The sequence below is a fragment of the Corvus moneduloides genome, chromosome 4, assembly GCF_009650955.1.
Source record: "Corvus moneduloides isolate bCorMon1 chromosome 4, bCorMon1.pri, whole genome shotgun sequence".
Lineage (NCBI taxonomy): Eukaryota > Metazoa > Chordata > Aves > Passeriformes > Corvidae > Corvus > Corvus moneduloides.
This window is the reverse complement of record NC_045479.1, coordinates 65,495,780-65,522,651: the sequence shown is the minus strand read 5'-3', so window position 1 is coordinate 65,522,651 and position 26,872 is coordinate 65,495,780. Positions and strand designations below refer to the sequence as shown.

The 26,872-nt window shown below is 36.8% G+C and overlaps 1 protein-coding gene across 1 annotated transcript in view; it reads left to right on the top strand.

The window, feature by feature from the left end:
* Positions 1–26,872, top strand: part of PCLO (piccolo presynaptic cytomatrix protein) — a 327,932-nt gene that overhangs the window by 173,931 nt on the left and 127,129 nt on the right. Inside the window, 2 exon segments of the mRNA XM_032107596.1 lie at positions 12,081–14,289; positions 19,385–19,533. Coding sequence (XP_031963487.1) covers positions 12,081–14,289; positions 19,385–19,533 — 2,358 coding nt within the window.

Here is a 26,872-nt window from a genome sequence, read left to right as displayed (position 1 = left end):
TGCTTAGCCATTTTTTCTTGTTTTCTATCTAAATATTAACTTATAAGTGTTCTTGTCTTGGTTATCCTGATACTCTACAGCCCTCACTTGTTCTTGATTTGTATAATTTCCTTAAAGATTTTGTGTTGGAGATCTGTGTCTCCAGAAACGTTTTCTTCTGACATCCTCACCAGCTAAAATGCATTAGTCACTTCTGCCTTTTTCAGTGTTTGGGAGCACATCTCTGATAAATCACACTTGCACCCAACAGTTTTGCTTTCAACCCATAAATAGTGCCATTTCTTATCTGTAAACGGATGTATCATCACACTGTGCCTCAGGCTGCTATAGGTCCCAGTGAACGTCAGACTATTTGAGACTTCAGAGCAATAATTTGACTTTCTGTTAACATCTCTGGACCCAAAAAATACTGGATGACATGACTGCCAAGCCTGATAATTTGTGAAGAAAAGATGTCACTAATATATTCAGTAGCCATTAGTTTTGGATGGTGTAGACTAATTTTTCAGCTCTTGCTCTTCCACTTGTCTAGAATGTGCATTTGGATGATTACAGACATTTCAGGGTTTCATTAATTTTCTTTTCTTTTTAAACTCCAGGTTTGCTAGAAATTTTAAAACCATGAATAAAACACATAAAAACAATGGAGAATGGAACCAACCCAGATCTGTGATTATCCTGTGAACATCTTTTACTGATAATTTCCTGTGTTTCTGTATAGTAAGAAACATTACATTGCAGGTTTAGGGTAATTGGTATAGTCCATGTGCATATACTCAAGTAGAGCTACTTTTTACCTGGATTATTTTTGACCTATGGGATCAATGGACAAAGAATGGTTTGGAACAAGAATAATAGGAGATCTGAAAGTGAGGGGGAAGAAAAGAGCCTTTTTCCTTTTGTACATGCAGTGAACATATATCCTAGATTCCAGGCCAACCATAAGAATTTTCATTTTTATTTCGTGTCTTGAAATATTTCTGTTGCATTAAATTGTTTCTCCCCCTTTTTTTTTTCATATGTAGGTTTAGAAACTGCAAATGGCACATCTTTCACATTAACTTTGGATTTTTTGCTGCCTTCTCTGTATTTTTTTGCTTCATTAGTGTTTAAAAGTAGTCTTTGCCAACTTTCTATCTTCCTGCCCTGCTTGTCACAATAAGCAGAAATGAGAAGAGGAAGGTCATGATTCTAAAATAGTATAATTGCTATTAAAATAGTAGGAAGAAAATTCATTAAAGGTTACTGCTTTCTTCTTTCTCAGCTCTACACAGTTGGATTAAATATCACATTGCATACAAGGTTGTCATCTGATGCAATTTATCCAGGAGTGGAATACTTCCTCCTCTGAAAATGAATGTAGATTTCAGTGCTAGTAATATAAATTATATTTCATAATTAGTAAAATAATCAAATATAAATATTATCTCCATGTGTGCTTAAAAAGAGGAGATAGAGGATGTTCTAAAAATCAGGACTTTCAATTCTATTCAGTTGAGCTAATCAAGATGGAGCTGAGTGCCTTGTCTGGATTTCTTTGGTGAAGAGATGGAGTTGATGTCCAATCTGGTTTTAAATACAAATGATGAAGCATTTGCCATTTCTGTTTCCCAGCTCCATGGATTAAATCTGGTGCAGTATCCACAGAAAGTAGAATACATGTAAAAGTAAAAAAAACAAACAAAAAGTAAACTCTGAAAAAATGGTTTCATATCTTTTAAAATACTTTTGTTTGGGAAAAAAAAAAAAGACAAGCAATCTGATTCACTTTGTTATCTGTTTAACGGATAACAGAGTGGAAGCTGTTCTTCTTCCATGAGAAGATGCTCTGTGTTGTATCAGTATAGCAGATTTATTCATGTGTTTTTTAAGTGTTACTGCTTACTTTAAAAAGTTGGCTTTTTGAAGGTTAGGGGTGGGTTGGGAGGAGAGGTTAGTTTGGTTTTGTTTAATTTGTGTCACTTGGAAATGGATTTGTATCAAAGTGGAAATGCCATTTTTATATGAGAATAAGAATAGGAGGAATATGGAGTTTTGTGTGGTCTGGCTAGTACATGTTCTCGCTGTAGAAAAGTGTAATGGAAAATCCGGACATACTGTGAGTAGTTTTCACACCTCGTAAGTTTAGCCATCTGTGGCAGATGATCTACTCTGTGTGTCTGTTGTCAGGTTCAGCTACATTTCTTTAAAAGGTGTGAGGATTACGCCTGCCCTGGGATCAACTGAGTGTATTTTAGAGGGAATTCTTATGCTTCAGAAAATGAGGGGTGGAGGCAGAGAGGAAAGAACTTTCAGGCAGAAGGAAGTTTAAGGGAGACACTGAGAAACTGCAGAGAAGAGAGAGAAATATACTTGCAGCCTGAACTGAAGGAGAAATTAACTTGTCCAGCTGAGGCAGAGGGGGTTATGCAGAGTTTACTGCAAGACCTGAAAGCTGGTGAGTTGTTGGAATGGAATGAAGCCTGAAAGACAAGTATCAGCAACCAAGGAGAGTTTCCAAAACTTCCTTTTGTTTTGTTTCTACTCTATCCTATTCTATTCTATTCTATTCTATTCTAACAGTGTGTAATATTGGAACCATGGTATATAGTACCAGAGCTGGATAAGAAATATGCTTTCCTACAGCTGAATGTGTTGCATTGGTAATTTTAAGGCACTTCTGGAAAGAGAGGGAGGAATTTGATGCAGACCATTCTGCAGGTGCACAGCAGTATGGATGAATCCAGGGCTGAGCAGAAAAGACAAAAAGAAGGCTTAGATGTGATGGATACGGAAAGGCCTGAATTAGGTATGTGGGCACTTGGTGAGTTTGTCTGATCTGTGCCTTACAGCAGCAGCTACATGGCCATTGTTCCCCAGCATGAACCACATTTTAGAGAAAGTGGTTAATCAGGGCACTGCTCAGTCTACCACCTTTAATCTTAGACTAGGCAAGTAAAGCATCATGAGTGCAGAATAAAGTAAATATTGCCTGAACAATCAAACTGAGCCAAACCCAGAACTTTTGATTGCTGAGGAGAGGCGTAATTTCTGAAGAATTGAAGAGGTGGTGGTGAGACTCCTGAAAAAAAAAGGATTAAAACTCTGCTTCATGCAGATATTTCATGAGGAGCCAAAAGCAGGAATTGAAATTTCTCTAGTTGTGGTGAGTGGGAATGACCTCCTGTCTTGAGACATTTACAGGTGACATCTGTGTTACATGTGGCTGTTTCCACAGTTGGCAAGAGAAGCAGGTGTGACTGTGGAATGAGCTGAAGAAAAATTGCACTTTCTTCCAGTTCAGTAGTCTGGAGGACTAGCTCAGATTAACTCTGCACATGATGCCTCTGCTTGGGCAGATGAATCCTAACTCTTGTGAACAAACAAGGGCTGTGGCACAGCATGTGGTGTCTCATCAGCTACCATGCTTTGGAGGAAGTCTGTAGTGAAGGAGAGGCAGAAAAAGCCAAGATTTTCTCACACCATTTTTGTTTGGGATTTTTCCCCTGTAAAACAAGATTGATATTTCCTTTCGTTCAGAGATAAAGGGGGATTTGGTGTTGATTGTTTCAGGATTTTTTAGCTGGGTTTTTTGTTGTTTTTTGTTGTTGTTTTGTTTTGGTTTTTTTTAAATTGTAGCTGAAAGTTTGCGAAGTAGCCTCATATCTGTTGAAAACAGATGGTGCTAATTCAGCATATGCATATCATATTGATAAGTATAAACTGTTCTGAATTTTTCTCACGAGTATTTTCTGGCCAGGATTCTCAGTTGGATTGCAAAGGAAAAAAAATTAAAGTATATTCTCATCTACTGGGAAAATGTGCTTTATAATCCAGTAAAATTTTCAACAGATGAGATCTGAGTTTCAAATAAAATGTATTATTCTGACTGAGGTGTATGACACATAATGATTTGTGTGTTACATAATGAGAAACAGTGTTTTATTGATTACTGTTACTGAATGAGCCCCTGCTAAGGCTATTTCATTCAATGCAGAAAGATTTATTTCAAGGATTTTATTATTTGAAGATAAAGTTGCCTTTCTCTACTGCCACAAGTAGCTAACAGTTAATATTTTGGTACAATATCCTTTAATATAGCTTGTTTCAATTACCAATGGCAGAATCATATTGCCTCTGTATTGAAACACATTACTAAGGTACAGTTCTTTTTTATTAGTCAGTTAAATCCAAAAATGTGTTGTGTTGGAGACAGGGCTCATCATGCGCAAACAATATCTGTGTCTTAATCTATCACAGGCATCAAATTGTCCATCCACATTCATAGAACTTTTGATAACAGATAAAGCAGAGAAGTTCTGAGTGTTTTCGGTTCTGTATTTATGTAAAATGCCTTTCAAACTATCAGTGAAACTACAAAGGGGAGAAAAGGAAGCGATGACTGATAAGAAACACTAATTATGTTGCAGTGTAGTTGCAGTGTACAATGTTATAGTGTAGTAGTACATAGTCACCGTGAATCTGCAGGCTTTGTCTTGTTAAGCACCTACCTCAGAGGAATTCTAGTTTTACCATTTTTATTTCTCCATATAGTGAATCTTTCTCCTGTTCAAGTTACTGTTATGCAATACTTAGATGCCTATATACCTTGTTCTCTGTTTTTTCATTTATATCATAATCTTTTGGGTTGTCAAAGTAGAATATGCTTAAAAAATCTCCTCTTCAGAAACTTTCCTGAGTCATGTCAAAGATTGTGTATAGAAAAATCCATCATTTTGTTCCGTTTTTCTTTTAAACAAAAATTGGATATCTTCTTAAAAGTAATTAGAAAATGAGAAAGATTTTGGTTCGCAGACAAAGGGATTTGTTTTAAATTCTTTATCAGGCTTTGGCTCTGGACTAGAGCTGTAGTACTTTAGCTGTCAGAGTTGATACTGAAAACACAGTATTGCAACAAGGGTAGAATAGTATTTTATTTCTGTGAAGTCCCTCAATAGTTTCTGGTATACTGATATATAAATAAAATACCTGAGAATATTTAACATATCTTAGTACAAAGCTTATAAAGACAAGCATTTAGGAGGCATCAGTAGGTATTACCTACACAGCAGCTGTATATTTCCTGCAATGTTTTCAAGCCTTTTATAGCAAAGTATGAAATCGGAAATTGTCATTCAGAAAAGAAATTCTGACCATGTTCTTCTGGTTTGAGGACAGGCTTTCCCCCTTCTACTCTCCTTTCCCTCTTTCCCTTCCTTTTCCTTATTTTTCTTTCTCTTCTTTTTTTCAGAGATTGAATAGTGGGGAAAATACTGAGCACACTGGGTAAAGAGATTTCAATGCAGAAGCAGTACTCAACTCTGACTCTTTCTGTTGGCTTGACAGATGCCCATTGTCTGAATCAATCTGCCAGAGACTTTTCCCTATTGCAAAGTAACTGAGATACCTGTACTTCTGTATACCTTTAATATAATTGAATAGTGAATCTCTCACATAAACTCCTATCCCAGTACACCTTGCAAAGACAAGTAATATGGTTGCAGAGATAAATAGCAAAGGATAGCAGAGGGGAAAATAAATTTAGAATAAAAAAGAAAATAATGAGTTTTGAAGGTAACAGTACTGTGAGTTAGCCAGAAATGTTTCCCTTTTGCATAAGGCTTAAGCTATGAAAGAAAATTACAAAAAGTGGTGAATTGTACTTAGGGATTTGGGAAAAAGCACCGTCTTCGGTGAGCAGAAAAAGCAGACAGTATAGATGTGATCTGTACATGTAGGGTAAGGGAATTAAAATGCAAGCTTGTGAATAATGTGTATGCTGTCTAAAACCTTTTGAATGCACATACATGGAATCTTGTTCCAATTACACTATTTAGATCAAAGTTTCAAAACACTGGATTTCATTTTCTTCTCGCAAACTGATTTTTCAATAATGTATTACCGCTGATTTAAACTGCTATTTCTAATTTTTAGAAATTGAGAAGGGAATTGCCCCATTACCCTTTACAGGCAAATTTGTCAGTCCTGTTCCAATGAATCACAAATCAGTTAGTCTGTGTAAAACTGTGTTCTGTGCAAACAACTGGGAACAGCTATTACATCTGCTCTCATAAAGTAGATGAAATGTAGATTTAGATCCCTTTGAAAATCACAGTGTAAGAGCCACATCTGTCTGTAGTTTGCTTATCAAATTTCCTTTGAATTTCTCCCTTCTCCCCTCAAGATCAAAAGAAGCATATGGGCTTTTATGTGTTTAACGGAGGAAAGAAGTTGATATCTCACATCATGTCAGCTCTTAGGAAGTGCACTGTGCTGTCCCCCTTGCATTTGAAGTGGAAATGGCAATTTCAAACAATTTCACAGAGAAAATGAAAGGAGTAAGGGGATGGAAAGTACAAATATGCTTATCTGAGAAATGAGTGACTCTGACTGACATGAAGGAAAGCAAAACAACTGAAAAAATCTTATTGTTTTGGAATGGACTAGTTCTAAAAATTGTATATTGGTGTTAATAGAAAAAAAATTTAACTTCAGAGGCCTCCAAAGGAGTGGGGAAAAACAAAAACAAAAACCCAAAAACCAAAAAACAAGTCAGAAAATCAGACTCATCTCAGTGCTGCTGTGTAGTGATTTAGAAACCAGTTTTCTGCCTGACTGCTCAGCCCCCAGAGCAACATACTTTCAGAAAAGAAAAAGACAAGAGTTACATTAAAGGAAACTCTAGTATATTACTCATGAAGCAGGGTATTTCAGTCCCAGATACAAGGCCAAATTCAGCTCATCAAATTAATCTTCCAGTACCCTTGCCAGCAATGGCACACAAGCCAAGGCAGTACTGGTTGTATGGTATGATAAGGTTTTACTATTGGTTAGAATTTGTTCAGAGCGTATATTACTCCATTCTCAGCACTGCTGATGAGACCAGCTTTTATTATATACGTTTCTGTATATTTTTCTTACCATACACAACTCATCTGCTTCCCTTAACCTGATGGCTTCATTGGAGGGTTCCCATCCTCTGTGGTTCTTCATGCCGTAGAAGTGCCCCTATGTCAGCCTTAGACAGTCCAGAGAAGTTTCTCAATATTCTTGCTCTAATGTTTGTTAATCCCTTCTCATCAGCAGTTACCACATAATAGATATTAAGTCCAGAAGTGTCCATAAAATCTTACATGAGAAACTTTCTTTGCACAGGACAAGTTAAAAAACATCATTCAGAACCTCTGTACCTATAAGAAGATGTAGTTAAGGATTCCATACTTAAAATGAAGTAATCTAATACTAGTGTATTATGTTAGTATCTTTAGGAGTTAGGTCTCATTTGCAAGTAATTTTAAACATACTGTTAAATTACCGAGAAATCCTTAATGAATGATAACAGATTTTCATGGATTCTTTGTAGTAAATTAAATGTTTAAAATAATGAATTGCCAAAATTTCCGACTCTTCCTTCTGATAGATTTCTAACAATGAAGAGCACATGCTGTAATACTGAGTAACATATTCCAACCCTTTATAAGTAGAACAGCTGTATTACAATTGTAATTTTAACTGTGCATTTTGGGGTTTTGGAGGGGTTGCATTTGGGAAGGTTTTTGTTACATGAAAAATCCAAGATTGAGAGCTGGAAAGCGAGCTACAGCACAGGCTTCACCTTGAAAGTAGGTGATTTTTTTTCTGAATGGGAGAGTAATTTCTATCCCTCCACTACCTGACATCCGATCAAAACAGTTTATTCCCAGTAATTTCATTTAACGCATCAGCATTCATCTCTCAACCTGATGCTAGTCATAAGTTTTCTGAGCAAGTTTATAGACTTCATGGTCCTTGTTTGAGGACAAAAAATATTATTTGCATTTTTTTTCTGGTAGCAGAAAAATCAGGATACAGCCAACTTTCTGCTGACATTTCAAGTCTGTTGCAAATCAGCATTAAATGTGTCAGGAAACCTACCCCTGCAGAGGGTTATTTTTTGTTCTTTTACAGTATAGAACAGGATTTTCACCATGCTGTTCAGTCTTCTGGGGACTGTGGCAGAGGAGTAGCCTCATCTGTAATCCACTTTACCTTTGCTTTTCACAGCACCACAGGCTGTAGTAGTCTGACATCACCATGTCTATTACATAGAGAGTCTGGTGATGGAAAACTAATAAGATGCTGTCATCACAATTGTAATTGGCTTCTGGAAATGCATATTGTATACATTATTTTCAGGATTTTTCCCTACTTATACAAAATGTATATATATAAGTGCAGGTCTGTTTTGTCAACTCTAAAGAGGACTGAAGAAGTTGGTTTCTGTTGTGATCACAGAAAATTTTAAAAAAGGAATGAATAATAAGGATTACATTTTTACTAGAAAAATTCAAAACATGCAAGAAGTGTGCAAGAGTTGTATGCTTAAGTGTGAAAGCTGAGTTTCTGAGCAAATGAAGCTAATATCCAAACATGGCTACCTGAATGGAGAGGAGCATATCATGTTCAAAAACTCATTTGAGGAGAGGACAAGAAAGATTGTGTAGCTAGAATCAAACACAGTGTTTAGAGGTAAAAATTTACCCCAGGTATCCTGAGTCATTCTGTCCCCCAAAGTAAACTATCTCTTTAAAACAGATAAAAAGCAGCAGAACATACTAGTATTTTCTAGTACTTGACTGATTCTGTAGTGGGTCAGAGGCTTGCTGGCTTTGTCAACAATGACATCAAATTAAAAGAGATGAAAATAGATGAGAAAAAGGTATTTTTAGAAAGATTTGTAAGGAACAGAATGGTCATTGCAAAGGAGTTACTCTGAAGTCACCACACAAGTTAACAGGGTTCACAAGCCGTTGTCCAGATGACCTCTATAAATTCAAACTCACATCAAGACTAATGTGTACTGGCAAGGCAGAAAAGGAAGGTTTTGCTAAATCTGTTTGCATGCAACCTTCAGCTCAGTGTTTTCATTTCCTTACTGTGATGTTATCTTGTCACTGAACTGCAAGACTGAGAAGACTTTCTCCTGTGTTTATTTCAAAACTTTCTTAGGCCTAAGGAGTGGTGGTGGAAGGAGAAGACTGTTTGTTCCTCATTTCTTTAGTTTGTAGTATTGTGGAGAACATCTCTGTGGCTTTATTTCAAGCACAACCTTTGGCCTTATTTTGACAAGGTCAGCTTTGCCTCAGAAGCAGATCTGATTACCATTAAGTCAATCCTGAAGGGATATCCCAGACTAATGTAAAATTTTAAAAGGGTCAGCAAAAAAGTAATAACATTTATATGAACGTCATGGTAAAACAAAAACCAGAATAATTTACTTCTAGTTTTTGAAAGTTATGGTCAACATTTAGAGTGATCATTTGCTAGACAAAAAATTATTTTTAAAAATTAGTAAGGATACTAATACATAGCTAGAAGTAAACTGACTAGAATTAAGATGAAAAGCATGATAAAATGTAGTAGAAAACTTAATTGTTTATTCAGTCAGAGAACTTGCTAAGGTTGTCTGTCTGACATCTAACTTAACCTTTAACCAATGGTTTTAAGGTCTAAGAACGCCTGCTTGTGTTTGATAGGCGTATGTGGCTCCAGAGTGGTCTCATCAAGGTTTCTACCCCATCTTTCCTTTGGGTACTTCAAATGTAAAATGGGCGTAACATTATAAATGTGAGACGAAAACCAAAAATACAGGGATAGGATTAGACAGCAGAATTACTCTTTCCACTCCCAATTCTTTCTGATAAAGAGATTAGAATTTGCCAAAGATCAGCCCTAGCTTGTCTTTTTTTTTTTTCCATTCTATTTAACAAATTCAAAGGAAATGCAAAAACTAACAACAGCCACTTTAAAGTTACCTGTCAAAATACTGCAGTTGAACTTCCCTTCAATATACTAAGCCACTTCCCAGGGATCATGCTAATATAAGTGATGATCAAAATATCCAGGAAGAAGAAGAAAAAGGCACACATTTTATCACAGTACTAAGATACTTTTTTTCTTGTCCCAATATAAATATCAAGTGAAAATTATTAAGACTTGCCTTTTGTGAGAATAGTAGCTGAGAACTAGTGGTTATCAATACTTTTTTAAAAGCAAGTGGTACTTCCTATAATACCTGTTAGTCTAAGTTTCTTCATATACAGAGAGATCTATAAACAAAATATGGGGATTTTTTTATAAAATGCATCTGACAATGAGATTTATGCATCAGCAACTTAACTACCATCTGAAAATATTAATTCCATAAAGTATTGTAGAGCTTTTAATGACTGTGTTATTAATAGCACTTCCCAATACCAGTGGCCATCTGTGACTGCTTCACCATCTGTGATTCCTATTTCAGTTCAGGAGGGGGAAATAACAGTGGTATTACACTGATTTTACAATATAAATCATTAGCCAACTAGACCTACTGTAGATGATTAATTTGTCTTTGCTTATAAGTACACACTGAGCAAGAGAAAATTAGTTCCTTTGATTTGTTGGCACAACATGGGTTTGTGAAATGGCCACGGGAAGCTGAAAATATTAAATTGCTTTTATTGAAATCTGAAACATGCAAAAGTTGATGGAATTTAGATGAAGAGAATAAAAGAGCTTAAATGGCACTTGAAAAGGTAGTGGCTGTTTCCTTAAAGATCCATGGCAAACCATGTGTTGATTATTGTAATTTGTTAAAGCTACGTAACAGAGGAGCAGGAAAAGGGGATTGTCAACACTTCTTAAAAGCTGGTACAGTTTGTTGATGCCATATTAAAATAAACTGAGAAAATACTGATTTATAAACTCCTACTCAAAATCAATCTTACTGATATCTTATCTGAATGAAGCAGCATTTATTTCAAAAGAAATGCCATTTTTAATTAAAAACACTTAATGCTTGCAGATATACTGTCCTTGCCTGCAGAGGCAGGAGTGTCAATTTGATCAGTATTGTTTTTTATTCTTCCCTTATTAAACTGGGCTAAAATGTTTCCACATGTTGGTATTAATATGTCTACATTCTGTAATGGCTGAGGTGATTTTTCTTTTGTGTCAGTGTATGTGTGTAGATCAATCTCTTTTCCTTTGCTAAGGCAAAATTTGTAAGAAGCTATTAGGGAGATAGGATACAGTCTCAAAATCATTCAGGTCCCAATTTTTAATCTGTGTACATTGTGTGGGAGCCTAAACTTAAAAACTAAAAAAAAAAGTTTCAAAAAATTTAGTACTTCAGGGTGCAAAACAAATTGCTTCTAACCAGTTGCATTGTCTACTTTCCTAGCTGATGAAGGGAGATTGGCACCTCAAAAGGAATTACTTATCAGCCTAAGGTAGATAGTTCTACATCAGGATGAATCACTCTTCCACCATTAACTCTGAGGAAGTCTGGACATCTGGACAAAATTAAATTACTATAATTTTATATCGCTTAACTTTTTTTCAGTTTTAAACTGTAGCTTTCTAACTGGAACAAATTTCATTCGTAAAAGTCTTCAGTGAACTGAAGAAAGCTCATACCAGTTTTGTAAGGCACAAGGAAATCCCCTGAAAAAATATATATATTTAGCATCAGATATGAGGCAAAAATTACAAGATCATGCGAGAACTACCTGTCTTGTCACTAAAAGTTCTGCTTTGTTGTCTGGATTTCAGGACAAGTTATAGCTTATGGATATGCATTCAGTGTCTGGCTCAGTCATCTATTCAACTTTACAAATTATACATAATTTAGATATAAAGGTGTATATAAGTACACATATACAGATTGTTTATTAAATTAAATGTTATATAAAAGGGAGGTGTATGCATACATATTCCCCTCCCACATATATATGTATTGAATATGCTTATGTATAAGCAGGCAGAAATTTAAAAAAAAAAAGAAAAAACTCTTAAATTACCATTGATTCAATTTTAAGACTATAAGATAGATTTTTTAATCTTAGGCTAAACAAAGTCTTAGTGAGTATCACCCTTATTTTGTATTAGACTGCTCATTTTTAGCAGACTGACAGCCCTTTTCCTTGCCATTTTCTTCTGCTTAATCACAGATAGAATATTTCCTCTGTCTAAAGGAAAATATGTGGTTAAGTTATAAAGCCTTACCCTGAAAAAATTTTAAAAAATTGTGATTAATTTCCCTCCAGAATAGTGATGCAGTCTTGTTTCTTCTATTGCAGTCAAAAGGTTCTTCAAGCCTGACTCCATCCAGCACTCAAAAGAAGGTGAAGAGGACTCTGCCCAACCCACCTCCAGAGGAAGCAGCAGCAGGAACTCAGTCCCCATATACTTCTGTGGGATCAGTTTCACGGAGAAGGATTTGTAGGACCACCACTATGGCCAGAGCCAAAATTCTTCAGGATATAGACAGGGAATTGGATCTGGTTGAACGTGAATCAGCCAAGCTTAGGAAGAAGCAAGCAGAGCTAGATGAGGAGGAAAAAGAAATAGATGCCAAGTTGAGATACTTGGAAATGGGCATTAATAGGAGGAAAGAAGCCCTACTAAAAGAAAGAGAAAAGAGAGAGCGTGCGTATCTCCAAGGAGTAGCAGAAGAACGTGATTATATGTCAGACAGTGAAGTTAATAATACCAGGTCAACCAGAATAGAAACTCAGCATGGCTTGGAAAGACCACGTACTGCGCCCCAGACAGAATTTAACCAGTTTATGCCACCACAAACCCAGCCAGAAACACAGTTTGCCCCTGCTACAAGCCCATATGCTCAGTATCAGTATTCATCTCCTGCCCTGCCAACTCAAGCACCAACTCAGTTCACACAGCAGTCACATTACCAACAACAGCAGCCTTTGTATCACCAGCAGGTTTCACCCTATCAGACCCAGTCAGCGTTCCAAACAGGAGCTACTATGTCGTTTACCCCACAGGCTCAACCTCCACCATCTCAACAGCCATCATATCAACTCCCATCACAGATGATGGTGATACAGCCAAAGCCACGACAGACCACATTATATTTGGAGCCTAAGATAACAACAAACTATGATGTAATTCGCAATCAGCCTCTCATGATAGCACCAGTTTCCACTGACAATAGTTATGCAGTTTCCCAGCTGGGCAGTAAATACTCCACCTTGGACTTGAGGATAGGGCTAGATGAGAGAAATAGCATAGCAAGCAGCCCTATATCAAGCATATCTGCAGATTCGTTCTATGCAGATATAGACCCCCACCATACACCCCGAAATTATGTGCTGATAGACGATATAGGAGAACTTACTAAAGGAACAGGAGCTCTTGGTTCCAGTTTTAGCCTCCATGAGAAAGATCTGACCAAAACAGATCGACTGCTTCGCACAACTGAGGCCAGGAGAGCACAAGAAGTGTCAGACTTCCTAGCACCACTGCAGACTTCCTCTAGGTTACATTCCTATGTTAAAGCTGATGAAGACCCAATGGAGGACCCTTATGAGCTCAAACTTCTGAAACACCAAATAAAGCAAGAATTCCGTAGAGGTGCAGAAAGTCTTGATCATCTGGCTGGCCTGTCACAGTATTACCATGGAGAGGGCAGCTACAGGCATTTTCCAAAATCTGAGAAATACAGCATAGGTAGGCTTACTCTTGAGAAACAGGCTGCTAAGCAGCTCCCAGCAGCCCTCCTTTACCAGAAGCAGTCAAAACACAAGAAAGCCTTGATAGACCCTAAACTAACAAAGTTTTCACCTATCCAAGAAAGCAGAGACCTTGAGCCTGACTATTCAAGCTATATGACTTCTAGCACTTCAACACTTGGGGGAATTACTACTAGGGCAAGGCTTCTTCAGGATGATATCACTTATGGCCTTAGAAAAAACATCAGTGACCAACAGAAGTACATGGGGCCACCACTGACGTCATCCATTGGAGCAGGCCTTGGGACTGCACTAGGTCCAACAATGCGATCCACACTACAAGATGAAGCGGACAAGTCCTATAGCAGTGGTAGTAGATCTAGACCCTCATCTAGGCCTTCCTCAGTGTATGGGCTCGATTTGTCATTGAAAAGGGATTCTTCCAGTTCTTCTTTAAGACTGAAAGCTCAAGAAGCTGAACCTTTAGATGTTTCCTTTAGCCATGCAGCACCTTCTGGAAGAACTAAACCCACCAGTCTACCTATTAGCCAAAGCAGGGGAAGGATCCCAATAGTAGCACAGAACTCAGAGGAGGAGAGCCCACTCAGTCCTGTTGGACAGCCAATGGGAATGGCAAGAGCAGCAGCTGGACCCTTGCCACCAATATCTGCAGATACCAGGGACCAGTTTGGATCGAGCCATTCATTACCTGAGGTCCAGCAGCATATGAGGGAGGAGTCACGGACTCGAGGCTATGATCGAGATATAGCCTTCATCATGGATGACTTCCAGCATGCCATGTCAGACAGTGAAGGTAAATTAGGCCTCAGACTGGTATCTTACTATCACAACGCAAATCCTCATTTCTATGCATGTGTCTGATTTTTGTTACACTTCACAGACTTGTTCTTTTTCTGTTGCTTGGTGCATCTTCTGTGTATTTACATTCTTGGGGGTTGATTTGTTTTGTCTTTATTTTGTATTTTTTATTTTACCCTAACAGTTCCTGGATGGTGTTTAGCTACTATAGCATGCTACTATATTGTTGATTTGCTTTCCTTTTGGTTTGCTTGTGCACTTTCCTTTTCACTTGTTTATGTCTACTTTTCAAATATACTGTGTAGAACATTCCATGTACAATACAGACTCTGCCATCAGTCTTTATGTGCAGCTCTCTTCAGTGACTGTGAATCATTGAACTTGTTTGCAATAGTTTTGGTTGGGATTTGGAAATAATCTCCCAAATCTCTAAAAAACTCCAGTAATTTTATGTGCATGAAATTTCATGATAGAACTCAAAAAATGATAATTCCATCTCCCGATGCACCAATTTAGATCTGTGTTTATGTAGAAATAGTCTGTTCATTAAGTACATATTATATGTTAGAACCATATAGAGCTTAACGTGATAGCAAAATAACATTCTACATATGGTTTGTTGAAAGCATCCTGTCATGTGGACTTCTGTGCATTCAGAATTGTGATTATGTAAGATAATTTGTCATTTGGATGGTGCAAGACAATCTCATCCTTCAATAAACTTGCATAAAGTATTTTACTTCTGTTGATGGGTTATGCAGCGTAGCTGGTTTTATATGCACCCCATACACGTCTGCCAAATAAGCACAAGAGTTTATCACGCTTAAGTTCAGGAAAGGGACCTTTCTGATGTATTATAAATAGTGCAATTAAAAATACTGCTTCTGAATAAGTACAGAAGAATGTTAAAGCTGATGTTGAGTACTTAATTGCAAATTATGTATCAGTTTTGTTTGAGTCAGTTCAGACTTAATATATTCTAAATTGTTTAAAAATCATGAAGACAGTTTGAAAGCAAATGAAATGAACATGTTTGAAATTGTATGCATTCCCTTAACTTTTTCTTATGTGTATTTACTGCACAATAAAAGAGACTTTGCATGCGCTCTATTGTCTGTAAATGGCAATGATTGTCTCAAAAGACACATTTGCATGATTATGAAGTAGTATGGTTTATTTTTCACATTTCTACTAACCTCCGTTCATTATTGCATTATTGGTTTTTTACACATGCTGAATCTTTCATAAGCATTAGAAAAATTGATCTATTTGCCTTCCTCATACTTCATACTAAGGGTTTTGTTTTCTAAGTTTCTCTTCATACTTCTTAGATATTTCTAACCCCCTCATGAACTCTGTGTTTCAGGAGAGACTCAGGGTCATTAGCTTTTTTGATATTTATCAGAAGTTTAACTGTTTTCATTGTCCTTCGATTCTTAGCACACAGAGTCCTATAATTAAATCTGAAAGCAGTTGAGAGGAACTCCCCAAGTTGCATCTCATATCATTCTTCCTAAATAAGCAGATGCTATCTTGTCTGCTCTCAGCTTGTGACTTTTACGGGTCATTCTAGAGTCACATTGTGAAAGATACAGGACTTTTCCTCCTGAAAACTAAGGAGAGCCAACCTGGACCAAAAAAATCCAATTTGGTGCTATTCTACCTCATATGAACCGGTCATAGGGAATTAAAAATCTGCCCTACAGTGCATTATGTTTCTCATATATATTTGTACAAGACATACATGTTAACACTTCAAGTTTAACACATTTCAGTTTTAAATTCGTCTCTGATTAGTTAGACCCTTTCAGTGGTGTTCTAACTTAATTCACATATTCTGTATTTGATTGATATGTCACATAGGGCTTCTCCTTTCAGCAGTCTTTTTTTCTAATTTCTATGAAACTTTTGTCTTCACAAATAGCTTATTTCTTGGGAAACCAAAATACCTTATGACATTATTTTCAAATATGCTGTCTAATAGCAAGTAACCTGTATTGAAAATAATTCATATTACTTGGATGATAAAAAGTGTTCAAAAGAAGCAATTACATTTCTATAGAAAGTTATGGCCTTCTTTTTTTGGGAGTGCACTCTTCCCTGTAGTGCTTTGATGCCCTGAAAGTGGACACCTATTCTGGCATGTTTCATCCAACCTTTTAACACAATTTGCTTTGCAGTTTCTCTTTATTTTAAGAAACTGCTGCATGGTCTTTACAAGATTTCATTAAAAGAAATCAGTCTTAAGCATTGTCTTAGGAAAACTCTTCTTGTGCTACAGCTTGATTTATCATCTTAAAAGACTTCTAAAAATTAAATTTAAGTTAAAATATTAAATTTAAATTGTTTTTCTTTGGTTCAAACTCAGAGACATGCTTAACTTTCTGTTCATTTTTTATAAGCGACATCCCATAACAAATACTAGAAGAGAATGCAAATAGGACTTTGAGTCCAAACCTTTGTTTTTTCGCTAAGTACATACTGTAACGAATCTTAAACCATGCTTCCATACATAAGTAGTGCTTACATTGGGATTCCAGACTTCAAACAGGTTAAAAAAGTAGCCTTAGTGTCAAAAGACCACAGCGTCCAGAGCTGCCCATTGGAAATAAACAACATTTTGAGCTCTTGAAACACTTGGAATTTTCTCAGGCTTCCCAGTACCATGAAAGCTCTGATGCAGCAAATAGATCTCTGTCAACCCCACAGCTGCCACTTTCCACACACTGCTAAGTATGCTGAAGATACTAATTTTCAAGAACACTGAAGCCAGTACTCAATTTTATGAATATAAATGGTCCTTGCTCTTCAGAAGATATAAAATATACCTTTTCTCACCCAAGATATTTTTTTTCTTTTATATGCTAATTTGGCAATTCTTCCACAGGGTTTAGAAGCTTAAATTTGAGATACCAAGACATCAAGATATCAACACAGCCAACTCCTTGTAATTTTTCATCCATGGGATTTAGGGATCATTGTTACTCCTCTGATTGAGTTTCTTGGACCCCACGGCCTGGAGTTTAGTCTCGCCTGGTTAATCTGGGTGGAACCATCTGGCTGCATTCTGTTAGTCTTAGAATAAAAGGATGACTTCTCTAAGAGCATCAATGGTTCATCTTGGTTGTTCCCAGGTTTCCAGCTGTGACAAATCCCAGCTGCGCAAGCCAAATCCAATGGTGTGTGTATGTACATGTGAGTGTGGTGTGTGTGTGTCTATATACATGTACCTTTATAACATCTTAAATTTCAATAAAATTCACACATTCATTGCAGTTTGATAAAAAAAAAAAAAAAAGGCTGGTCTGAACTGCAGTATGGAATTCTACATTTTCAAGAGAAGCAATCCAGGAAAAGTTATTTCAACTGAGGCAGGAGGAGAGAAAAAAAAAAAATCATTCTTTCATCTGCTCAGATGATGACACAGACTGTGACAGCCTGCATTAGCATCTGGATTCAGGAATATGCATTAGGCTCTTTATGCAAGCTTCAGAAAGAAGTTCTGTTAGGATGAGTTTTGAATGAACCTGCTTTGTACAGGCACTGGTCAACTGGCATAAATGTAAAGCATGAAGGATTTGCATGCTAGATCATAATGGTTTATTCAGAGCAGTTAATCAATAACTAATTAGTAGCCAGATAAGCATCAACCTCTAATAATGTTTCTGGTAATTCATATATGCTTATCTAAATAATATTAATAAACTAACGTTAGATTAAGTTTGTGCACAGTTATGAAGGAAGAGGCTGCATAATATCTGAATCAAGATTAAGCATTTTCTAAAGGCTTAATGTAATATAGAATGTTCATTTTACCACACACAAAGTATTACTTTCAGAAAATCATGCATATATATTATTCCTCTTTTTTGGAAAATTTAAAGAAAATAGTAACGAAAAAACACAAATTGCTTTTTTCCTAATAACATTTATTTCCAAATTATTTCTTAAACCAAATAGATAATGTTTACTTTCACAACTAAATAGGAAAGATTATGCACACTACCATTTTTCCTTTTGAATTCTTTTCTCTGTCACGGGCATTCAGTCTTGTTACTATAGCAAAAACTGACCTTATTTAAGGTTTGCAGTTCCTTGTGGTTTTGCTGAAACAAATCTTTTCTTCCTTTGATTTCCAAATTTATCTTGCTTAATAAAGCATAAAATTCAAACTTGCCTTACATTCAACATTGCATTACCTGCACAATGTTTTGGTCTGCACTGATTGGCAACATAGAAGAAAATAGGACATGATTCTGATCCCAATGGGGTGACAGCTATGTCAGTTGACCCAATAGTCAGTAAGCATAAATATATGCATTTGCAAAACTGATTTCAGTGAAATGGCGTTATTTGATTCCCAAAAGACACCTTAAACAACATGTTTTGTACAGATTTAAAATGGTTGCAAACAGAATAATAGTCTTGTAGAATTTTTGCAGAAAGAATATTAACAATCCTTATACAAAGGTTCATACTGCAAAATCGGGGGATGGAATTCAAAATGAGATCACCTGCAATATTTCTGCTCAGAATTTCAGTTACATAGTTTGGTTTCCTATCTGCTTTGATTTGGGTTGATACCGATTTCATAAAGAGGTCATAATTTTCTTATATATAGGTATAGATTATTTCCAAAACATTTTTAACAATATTCAGTTCAGAAATTTGGGAATTAGTGGAGTTTGCATTTCGAGGTCTGGTTATTTTGGGTTTTGATTTGGATTTTCTTGGTTTGTTTTTTTTTTTCTTAGTCTGCTGCAAAATAACTAATATGACTAATTCTTTTTCAACAAAAATTTTAGAGAGATGTGAAATCTGCAGTGTATTTCTTAGCTGCCAGAAGGAAGAAGTGGCCATAGCACTTGGTAGATTTCTTCTGTATTTAATATCCATAAACAGAATCTTCTCCCTTTGCTGTCTCACAGCTAAATAATGCTCAAGTTCAATGTCTCAAGTCTCACCTCTAACTTTGCTTTAGCTGCATGGCCAATTAGTAACCACTCTGCATGTTTGCTATGCACAATGCACATTCTTGCCCTTTGCCCAACACTGGATCAGAGCATTTGACCTGTCCTTGGTTTTCAAAGCCTATCATCTCCGTCGGGAAGAAACAGATTGGTTTGACAAGCCCAGAGAGCCTCGTTTGGAGAACGGACACATCCTTGACAGAAGGCTGCCAGAGAAGTTGTCACACTCTCGACCACTAAGTCAACACCAAGATCAAGTAAGCTGTGAAGTAAGATGTGCCTTTAGTTTTATAAATGATTGATAATTTAATCATACTGTCCAATGATTCCCATAGGGGCTACAGGATTACTCAAAATCCAGCTACATTCAGCTGAAGTACTGTTGAACGTTTGATGATGAAAGTAGATTAACTTTCCTCTACAACTCAGTATTAATTTTGCAGGTTGTCTTTTGACTTTTGAAATACAGCTGAAAATATCTATACCTTAAGTATACTTAAGTATTCCTTCCTATTGGGAAAAAAAAAGGAAAAAAGAAAACAATTAGTCTCATTTTCCCTTACCAGCTTTATCCCATCCAAATTCAAGTCCCTTCTTCTAGCAGTTGAAGGAAAAGAATTATTTTATATTGTTGGCAAATTTTTCCACTTTCAGTTGGTGAGTATAATCCCAACAGTCTGTGATTAATTATTGAGTAAATCAGCAAGACTTTATCATCTAATAATTAGAATATTTCATTTATTAGAGAGAGAAAGAAAAATACCATACTCTTCAGGCTTGCCAACTTTGAAATCTAGTTTACCTTAGTGTACCATCCCATTTCTACTTTTTATTAGCAAATCTTATGTATTTCAAATCTCTAAGGTCTCCAGTTGCTTGTTTCAGCTATCATTTTTACTGATTGATTTAGATTACATCCTGATATATTCTAATGTATTGATTTAGATTACATTTTTACATGAGATCAAATGAATGCAATGAGTGCATTTCCTCAAGACAAGAGGAAACAGCCTCAAATTGTGTCAGGGGAGGTTTAGATTAGATACTAGGAAAAATGTCTTCATGAAAAGGGTGGTCAAGCATTGGAACAGGCTGCCCAGGGAAATGGTGGGGTCACCATCCCTGGAAGTGTTCAAAAAACATGTGGATACTGCACTTGAGGACATGGTTTGTGGTGAACGTGGTGGTGGCACTGGGTTGACAGTTGGACTTGATCATCTTAGAGGTCTTTTCCAACCTTAACAATTCTGTGATTCTAAGTAAAGGTATTACATGGTCCCTTTGTGATACTTAATAGCTTATGTTGCTCATGTTAATTCCTCAGATAATATACAAAACAGGAATATCCCACTACCAAGCAGCCTTTGAAACTTTTATGCTGGTGAGAATTTTCACTGACATTTGAATATCGAATGTAGGATTTATGAAGCAATAGTGTAGATTTTATGAAGTAAGTGTTAAAATATCTTATAAGCTGTCATTTATTTTTCCCTCCTTTCCTATCCCTAGCATATATTGAGATTTACACACCCTAGGTTGTACTGGGCCTACCCATTTCTTGTTGAGAAAAAGGGCTTTAGAAGATATAATTCTTACAGGAATCTATTCAAATAGATCTATGAGTCTATGAATCAACTTAATTGCAAGATAAAAGATGTTTTCGAGTCTTCACAGCTCTTAATATCACTGACAATAGTTAAAAAAAGTGCCTCTCTGAGCACTTTAATCCTCATGAGAAACATTTATTATTCTAAGCATACATAATTGTATTTACCACTACAGCTTTCTGAGGTAAAATTGAAAATTTTCCTTGAAAATCAGGTTTGTCCAAAAGGATTACTGCTAACCCTGAGCTTTGTGATAAGGAGGTGGTTAGTAAAGATGCATTTAACTTCTAGGGCTCCAGAGCTTGTGTCCTGGGAAACAGTTCTAAGGCAAGGTCTTAGTCACAGACATCTGATCTTTGCTTTATTCTCTCATATCAGTAGCACTACACTAGGACTGGTTGAAAAACTTTGTTCAAAAATTTTCAGTTCGAAGGTTAAAGGGCCTAAGAGTTGTTTTCCTGGATATTTCCAGGAAGAAAATACGTATTTTTTTCCTGTCTCAAGCTGTTGTGATATCTCCATTCTTATATGGAAGTAGAGATACAGCATTAAAATCTTGCCAAAGGCATTTTTTAAGGTTTTGTAAAATCTAGGATGTAAATTGGAACGTGAACGTGTTCTAAATAATTCTGTCTGATGCCATGGAAAGCCTCTGCAGAAGAGAAGAAGTGATGGAGGAGGAGTTTTACAACAGTTCCTTCTTCTGTTTCCATCCAGGTTAGATACTGTCAGTCCCACACCAGTACAAAACAGTATCAATAACTCTGCAGAAGGGAGACATGCCAGTTCTCACCAACTCTACATCATCTACCTTATCAAAATGTTACTCAGAGCATGTGTATGTTAAGTGTCTTCTGTGAATATTTGTTTGAGACAAATATATTTTCAGATTTGTGACAAGACAAAAAGGGTTAGAGATATTTTAAAAAGTTTCATTAGCTCCATGCTGAATTTTGAAACACTTAGCAATAGAAGCAAGTAAATCAGTATTAACATCTCTATTTTTTAGTATTTGACTATTTTAAAAATATGAAGGCAAATAAACCATATCAGGCCAATGAGAGTGGTGAGGCAAAGTAACCACTCCCTAAAGGCTTTTCTAGCCCTGTGTGTAAAAAAACGGTGACTGAATTCATTGTGGCATGCTGTCTGTCTCCTGTATCCACAACCAGTCCTGCACAGGGACCTGTATTGTCCAAGTGTAATGTATTCTGGAGATAAAAATGGCAAGTCATTCTCCATCCTGAACCATCTGAACATACCCATCTTCACCCAGAGCTTCCTTTGCTGCAGATGATTTCCTGAAATCAGTTAGGAGGGAAGTTTCCTGGTTAGCACAGGAATTAAGCCATTGCAACTCCTTTAACATCCCTTACTGAGCTCAAACCAGACACAGAAAAAATAATTTGCATCAATAGCACTAATCCATTTGTAATGTATCAATCAATGTTTCCAAATACACTTATTGGCTCTAAATTTGCTATTTTTATGATCTTCTTTGTTAAAAAAATTAGAATATTTTTATGATCACTACAATATGTGTATTACAGAAGATTTTGTTTCACACATGTGAAATATCAATTTCCTTACTAGATGAAATCAGAACTGCTTGATTGCATCCCACAGAGCCTGTACAATTGAAGGTAATAAATAAAGCACAACCCTGAGCTTTTGAAGCAAGAATGCAGTGGAGTGACAACCCTGAACCTCCAGGTTTCCATGGAGTTCTTATAACCTAGCAGATTAAGCTCACATGCTGTATAAATATTAAAATACATTTGTTTCTATAGCAACTTCTGTGGTTCTATATAGTATTCTGAAATCACATTAAATTGCAGTTGAGTTGGATATCTTAATAGCCATTTCCCAATGTACTGATTCTGGACTGCTCCCTTTAGGAGGGTAAAACCAAATCAATACATAATCTATTGTAGATTTCCCACTGATCCCTGTTGACCTCAACAGTTTGCTGAGTTACTGCCAGTTCATCACCAACTTCTTTAAACCTCCAGACATCAAGGGTTTTTTCGTATTATTTTCTGTGAAAATTATTTGCATATTCTGAACTAAACTGGCTTTTGCAAACAGTTCGGGAAAGAACAGTAGGAGGAGGTGCCAGGGCAGTAAAACTTCATAACAAGGGCATAGACAATGAGAGTATATTAACAGGCAGTAAGTATTTTTTCAGTGAGGCATTTTAAATACTTCCAGTCATCATGAGTGGGTCTTTTTAAGCCCTAAATGAATAATAAAATCCTAAACTCATCATAATACTAATAAATTGTCATCAGTTCACTTAGGCAAAAGTTTTCTAATCACAAAAAGAAGGCAAGGGTTCTAGACATGAACCCTTTTGAATGAAATCCCCTATTTCTAAACACCAAAAAAAATTATGTGCTCCTCTCTTCATTCATAGGTCACTAACATTCTCTTTAAATTTCAGTCAAGCCTTTTTAGGGGCACCTGAAGATTTAGATATTATGAAAAAATGGGTCATAAGGTAAGCATTGGGGCTAAAATGAGAAAATACCGTTTGTGACACTGATACATAAGGCTACCTGAAAACTTCTGTTCCACATTTTTGAGGTCCATCTACTTCATTTTGATTGTTTCCCCTACTAGCAAGGAGAATTTATTTTAAGTTGTAGTAAACTGTTTTCTGCTAGAGACTTGGTTGGCGGGGCATTTTGTGATTAAGATTCTCTGGAAATATGATGAGAAATGGGTCATTTCCAACTTTAGTGCAGTTGTTAAAATATGTAATCTAAAGAATGAATTGTTAGCCACCCCCTCACTGTAATTCACAAAGGAATTTAGCTGGCAGTGGCTCATTTCTTAGTCACTCAGAAATGTTTTTCTCTCTGCATGCCAGAATGACTTTTAGAGCAAAGGTCAGTGTTGAACTTACCTAATTGCAGAAGAAAATGCAACTGGCTTTGCAATTTATTAATGAGCAGGAACACTGTATTTGTTAAGTTTTTATTCAGTGCACCTTTTGCAAGTTATCTTCATCACCAGGGATCTATCCTCTAGAAAGAACTTTCCGTCTTGAGGATTTCTAGAGAACTTGACACTTGTGCTCTGCACAGGGGGGATGTAGCAGTCCAAAGGGGCAGAATTACCACAGCTGGAGAAATTCCTGGTGCCAGCTTGCACAGGCCTTGTGTGCTCATGCAAGTACCTGTGGTATTCAGAAATTAGGATGGATACTGCCTAACCCATCACCTTGAGCATCTACCATCTTGTTCCTGGATACCTGCCTCAGGTAGTTTCCCTTGAAAATGGTATTATCCCAGAGGACAACAGCCAAGTGTAGCTGCTGAGAGTCACCTTATCAGGGCCTAACACTGGTGAAAGGGGAGATGCAGCAACATTTAAAACCAGGAGCTACCATGACTTTGGTGATCTGATCCAAAGACCAGTTGATACATTACAGGTGTGGCTATGGACTGAAATACTGAAATACACTTCATTAATTTTATTTCTAAAATATAGCACTAGAGAAATTTATTCTTCTTGATTATCCTCTCTACCTTATAACATTCCCTTTTATGAGGCTTCCCTAGTGTTTCTTTATCAGACAAAACACTTAAAGACGACTGTCCTGGGGCGATGTTATGAAGCCTCTTTATTCCTTAACCGTCCGCTTAATGCCCAAGGACACTGTTTCTTTAAGATGGACCTGGGGGACAGTGAGGCAAGGGGAGGGAAGGGAAAAAAGAACAGGAAAAAAAACAACTGAACCTTTTCCCAGCTAGCTGGAACACAAACCCAAAAAACCAGCACAGCGCTCCTGGCGCACTCCCTCCTGAGCCCCGCCGAGCCCTGGAGCCCCCGAGCCGTTGGGTTCAGCCGTTCAACCGCCCCACACTCGGTCCCGTGGCCCCACCCCCGGGTCCATCTTAAAGAAACAGCATCCTTGGGCATTGAGCGGATGGTTAAGGAATAAAGCGGCTTCATAACGTCACCCCAGGACAGATGACAAATGGAAAATGAAGTGCATTTTTAAACTGATCTTCTGTAACAGTCTTAGACAACCTCAGCACAATTATTTGCTATTCGTTCCATTTTTGGAGGGCCTTTGAGCTGACTAATAACATGAAACACATGAACAGAGCTTACATTTCCTGAGGAAGAGGATGATATGCCAGTGCTGAACTACAAGTCGAGTGTACTGAATGCTCCCAAAGAGGTGAGGAAGGATCTTCATGACAGGAACAGATGGCAGAAATCTCTGGGGTTTGTCGCCAATAAGTGGGATCAAGTCACTTTTGCCCTGTGACCTAAATCTGCGCTTGGGGACTTATATGTTCTCCAGCCATGAAGTGGAAGGATGGCCCATCTGCACCAGTTTGTATTTACACTGTTGTGGTTGTGTGGCTTCAGTGGGGTCCCTCTCTGTCTTCACTGGGGAAACTGGGGGAAGAGTTAGCTAGAAGGGACTCCTGGAATATATTCAGGTGAAGGGAAACCAACTGTAGTGGAAGTTAGAAGATGTGAACAATTGGAAACACAAAATAATTTGTGTTCTACAGGTTTCCAAATATTCTAGTAAATTTTCAGATAAATTTTCAGATGAAGTTCAGAATAATTTGTGTATTACGGGTGTTCAAATATTGTCGTAAATTTCAGATAAATATGCTCACTAATGGTTAAGGCAAAACATCAAGACCAATATAACTGTTCTCGGTATTATCTATTTACAGCAACCACTGTTTTTTCCTATTTATTCTGCCACTTTCAGAAATATACTAGTCTGAAAGTAAAAGTCTAATGACATATTCCATTTAATTACTGATTCCCACCAACAATAAAAGAATAATATACTACCCTGGATGCTAATAAACTTCAATGGTTTTATTCAGACCTGTATGAATCACAAAGATTTATTCTTCTCATAAAATTCCAGAAGTGAAAGTAATAAGGAAGTAATAGTCTAAAGAAGGAGACAGTCTACATTTTCAGATGTATTTTTCAGCAGTCATGTACAATATGGAATTGAATATTCTTGGATTGTCATTTATTAAAAAAATGAAAGAAGATAGAGCAAGTAAAATAATATGAATGGAATTTTAAGAGCTGCAGTGTTCCTCAGTTAAATTGAATTGCTCCCACCAAAATGGATCCCAGCTAAGGATCTACTCAAATGTGTTCATACACTTCTTGTAAATGGCAATATTTCTTTTTTTTTATTTAATTCAAAATAAAATTAGATGCGTTCTTTCATATTTTTTACAATTTTATGTAAGCTACATGTGACAAATGTATCACTTTTAGTGTTATATAAAACTTGCTGAATTTCTGACAGTGTCATGAAAAATATAACACTCTCCCTATCCATTAATGTGTGGAAGCCTCATGGAACTTTATTCACTTCTGGTAGTATTGGATTCTATGTTCTAACAAAATCCCATTATAAAATCAAACATCTGCCTGATCTCATGTTCTGATTTATTCTGGAGTACTTGTCCACTACCAAATCCATCATCTTCTTCATGTCTAACATTAATTACAGTCAATATTACTCTCACTGTGTTATGGGAGGATTTGAGCCTTCTAGATACAGCATCATTCACTGGATAAGAAATGGAATTACGACAACAGATGTATAAACTCTTCTGCTTACTGTGAGATTGAGTTAAGCAAGTCCCTTGACTTCTCTGTTTCCCTTCCCATCATTTATGTGTTCTATCCATTAACTTCATAAACTCTTCAGGGCAGAAACTAGGTTTGAAGTGTTTGGCTCAGGAGGAGCTTAATCCCTTTAAAGACTACTTAAATATAAATAATAGTAGTAAACTCTTGGCAAAAGGCTGCTGATACACTCAGGCTGCTGCATTGCCATGCTGAAAAGTGTTGTCCCCTTGGCTCCTTGAGGCTGCTTCCTAAGGTCCCATCCTGAAGCAGGCACAGTCATGCTCCCTCCTCTCAGTCTGGGTGCAGTGCCCAGGCTTGGAACCGACATGTCAGAGGCAGAGAAGCGATGGGTTCAGCTTTGATA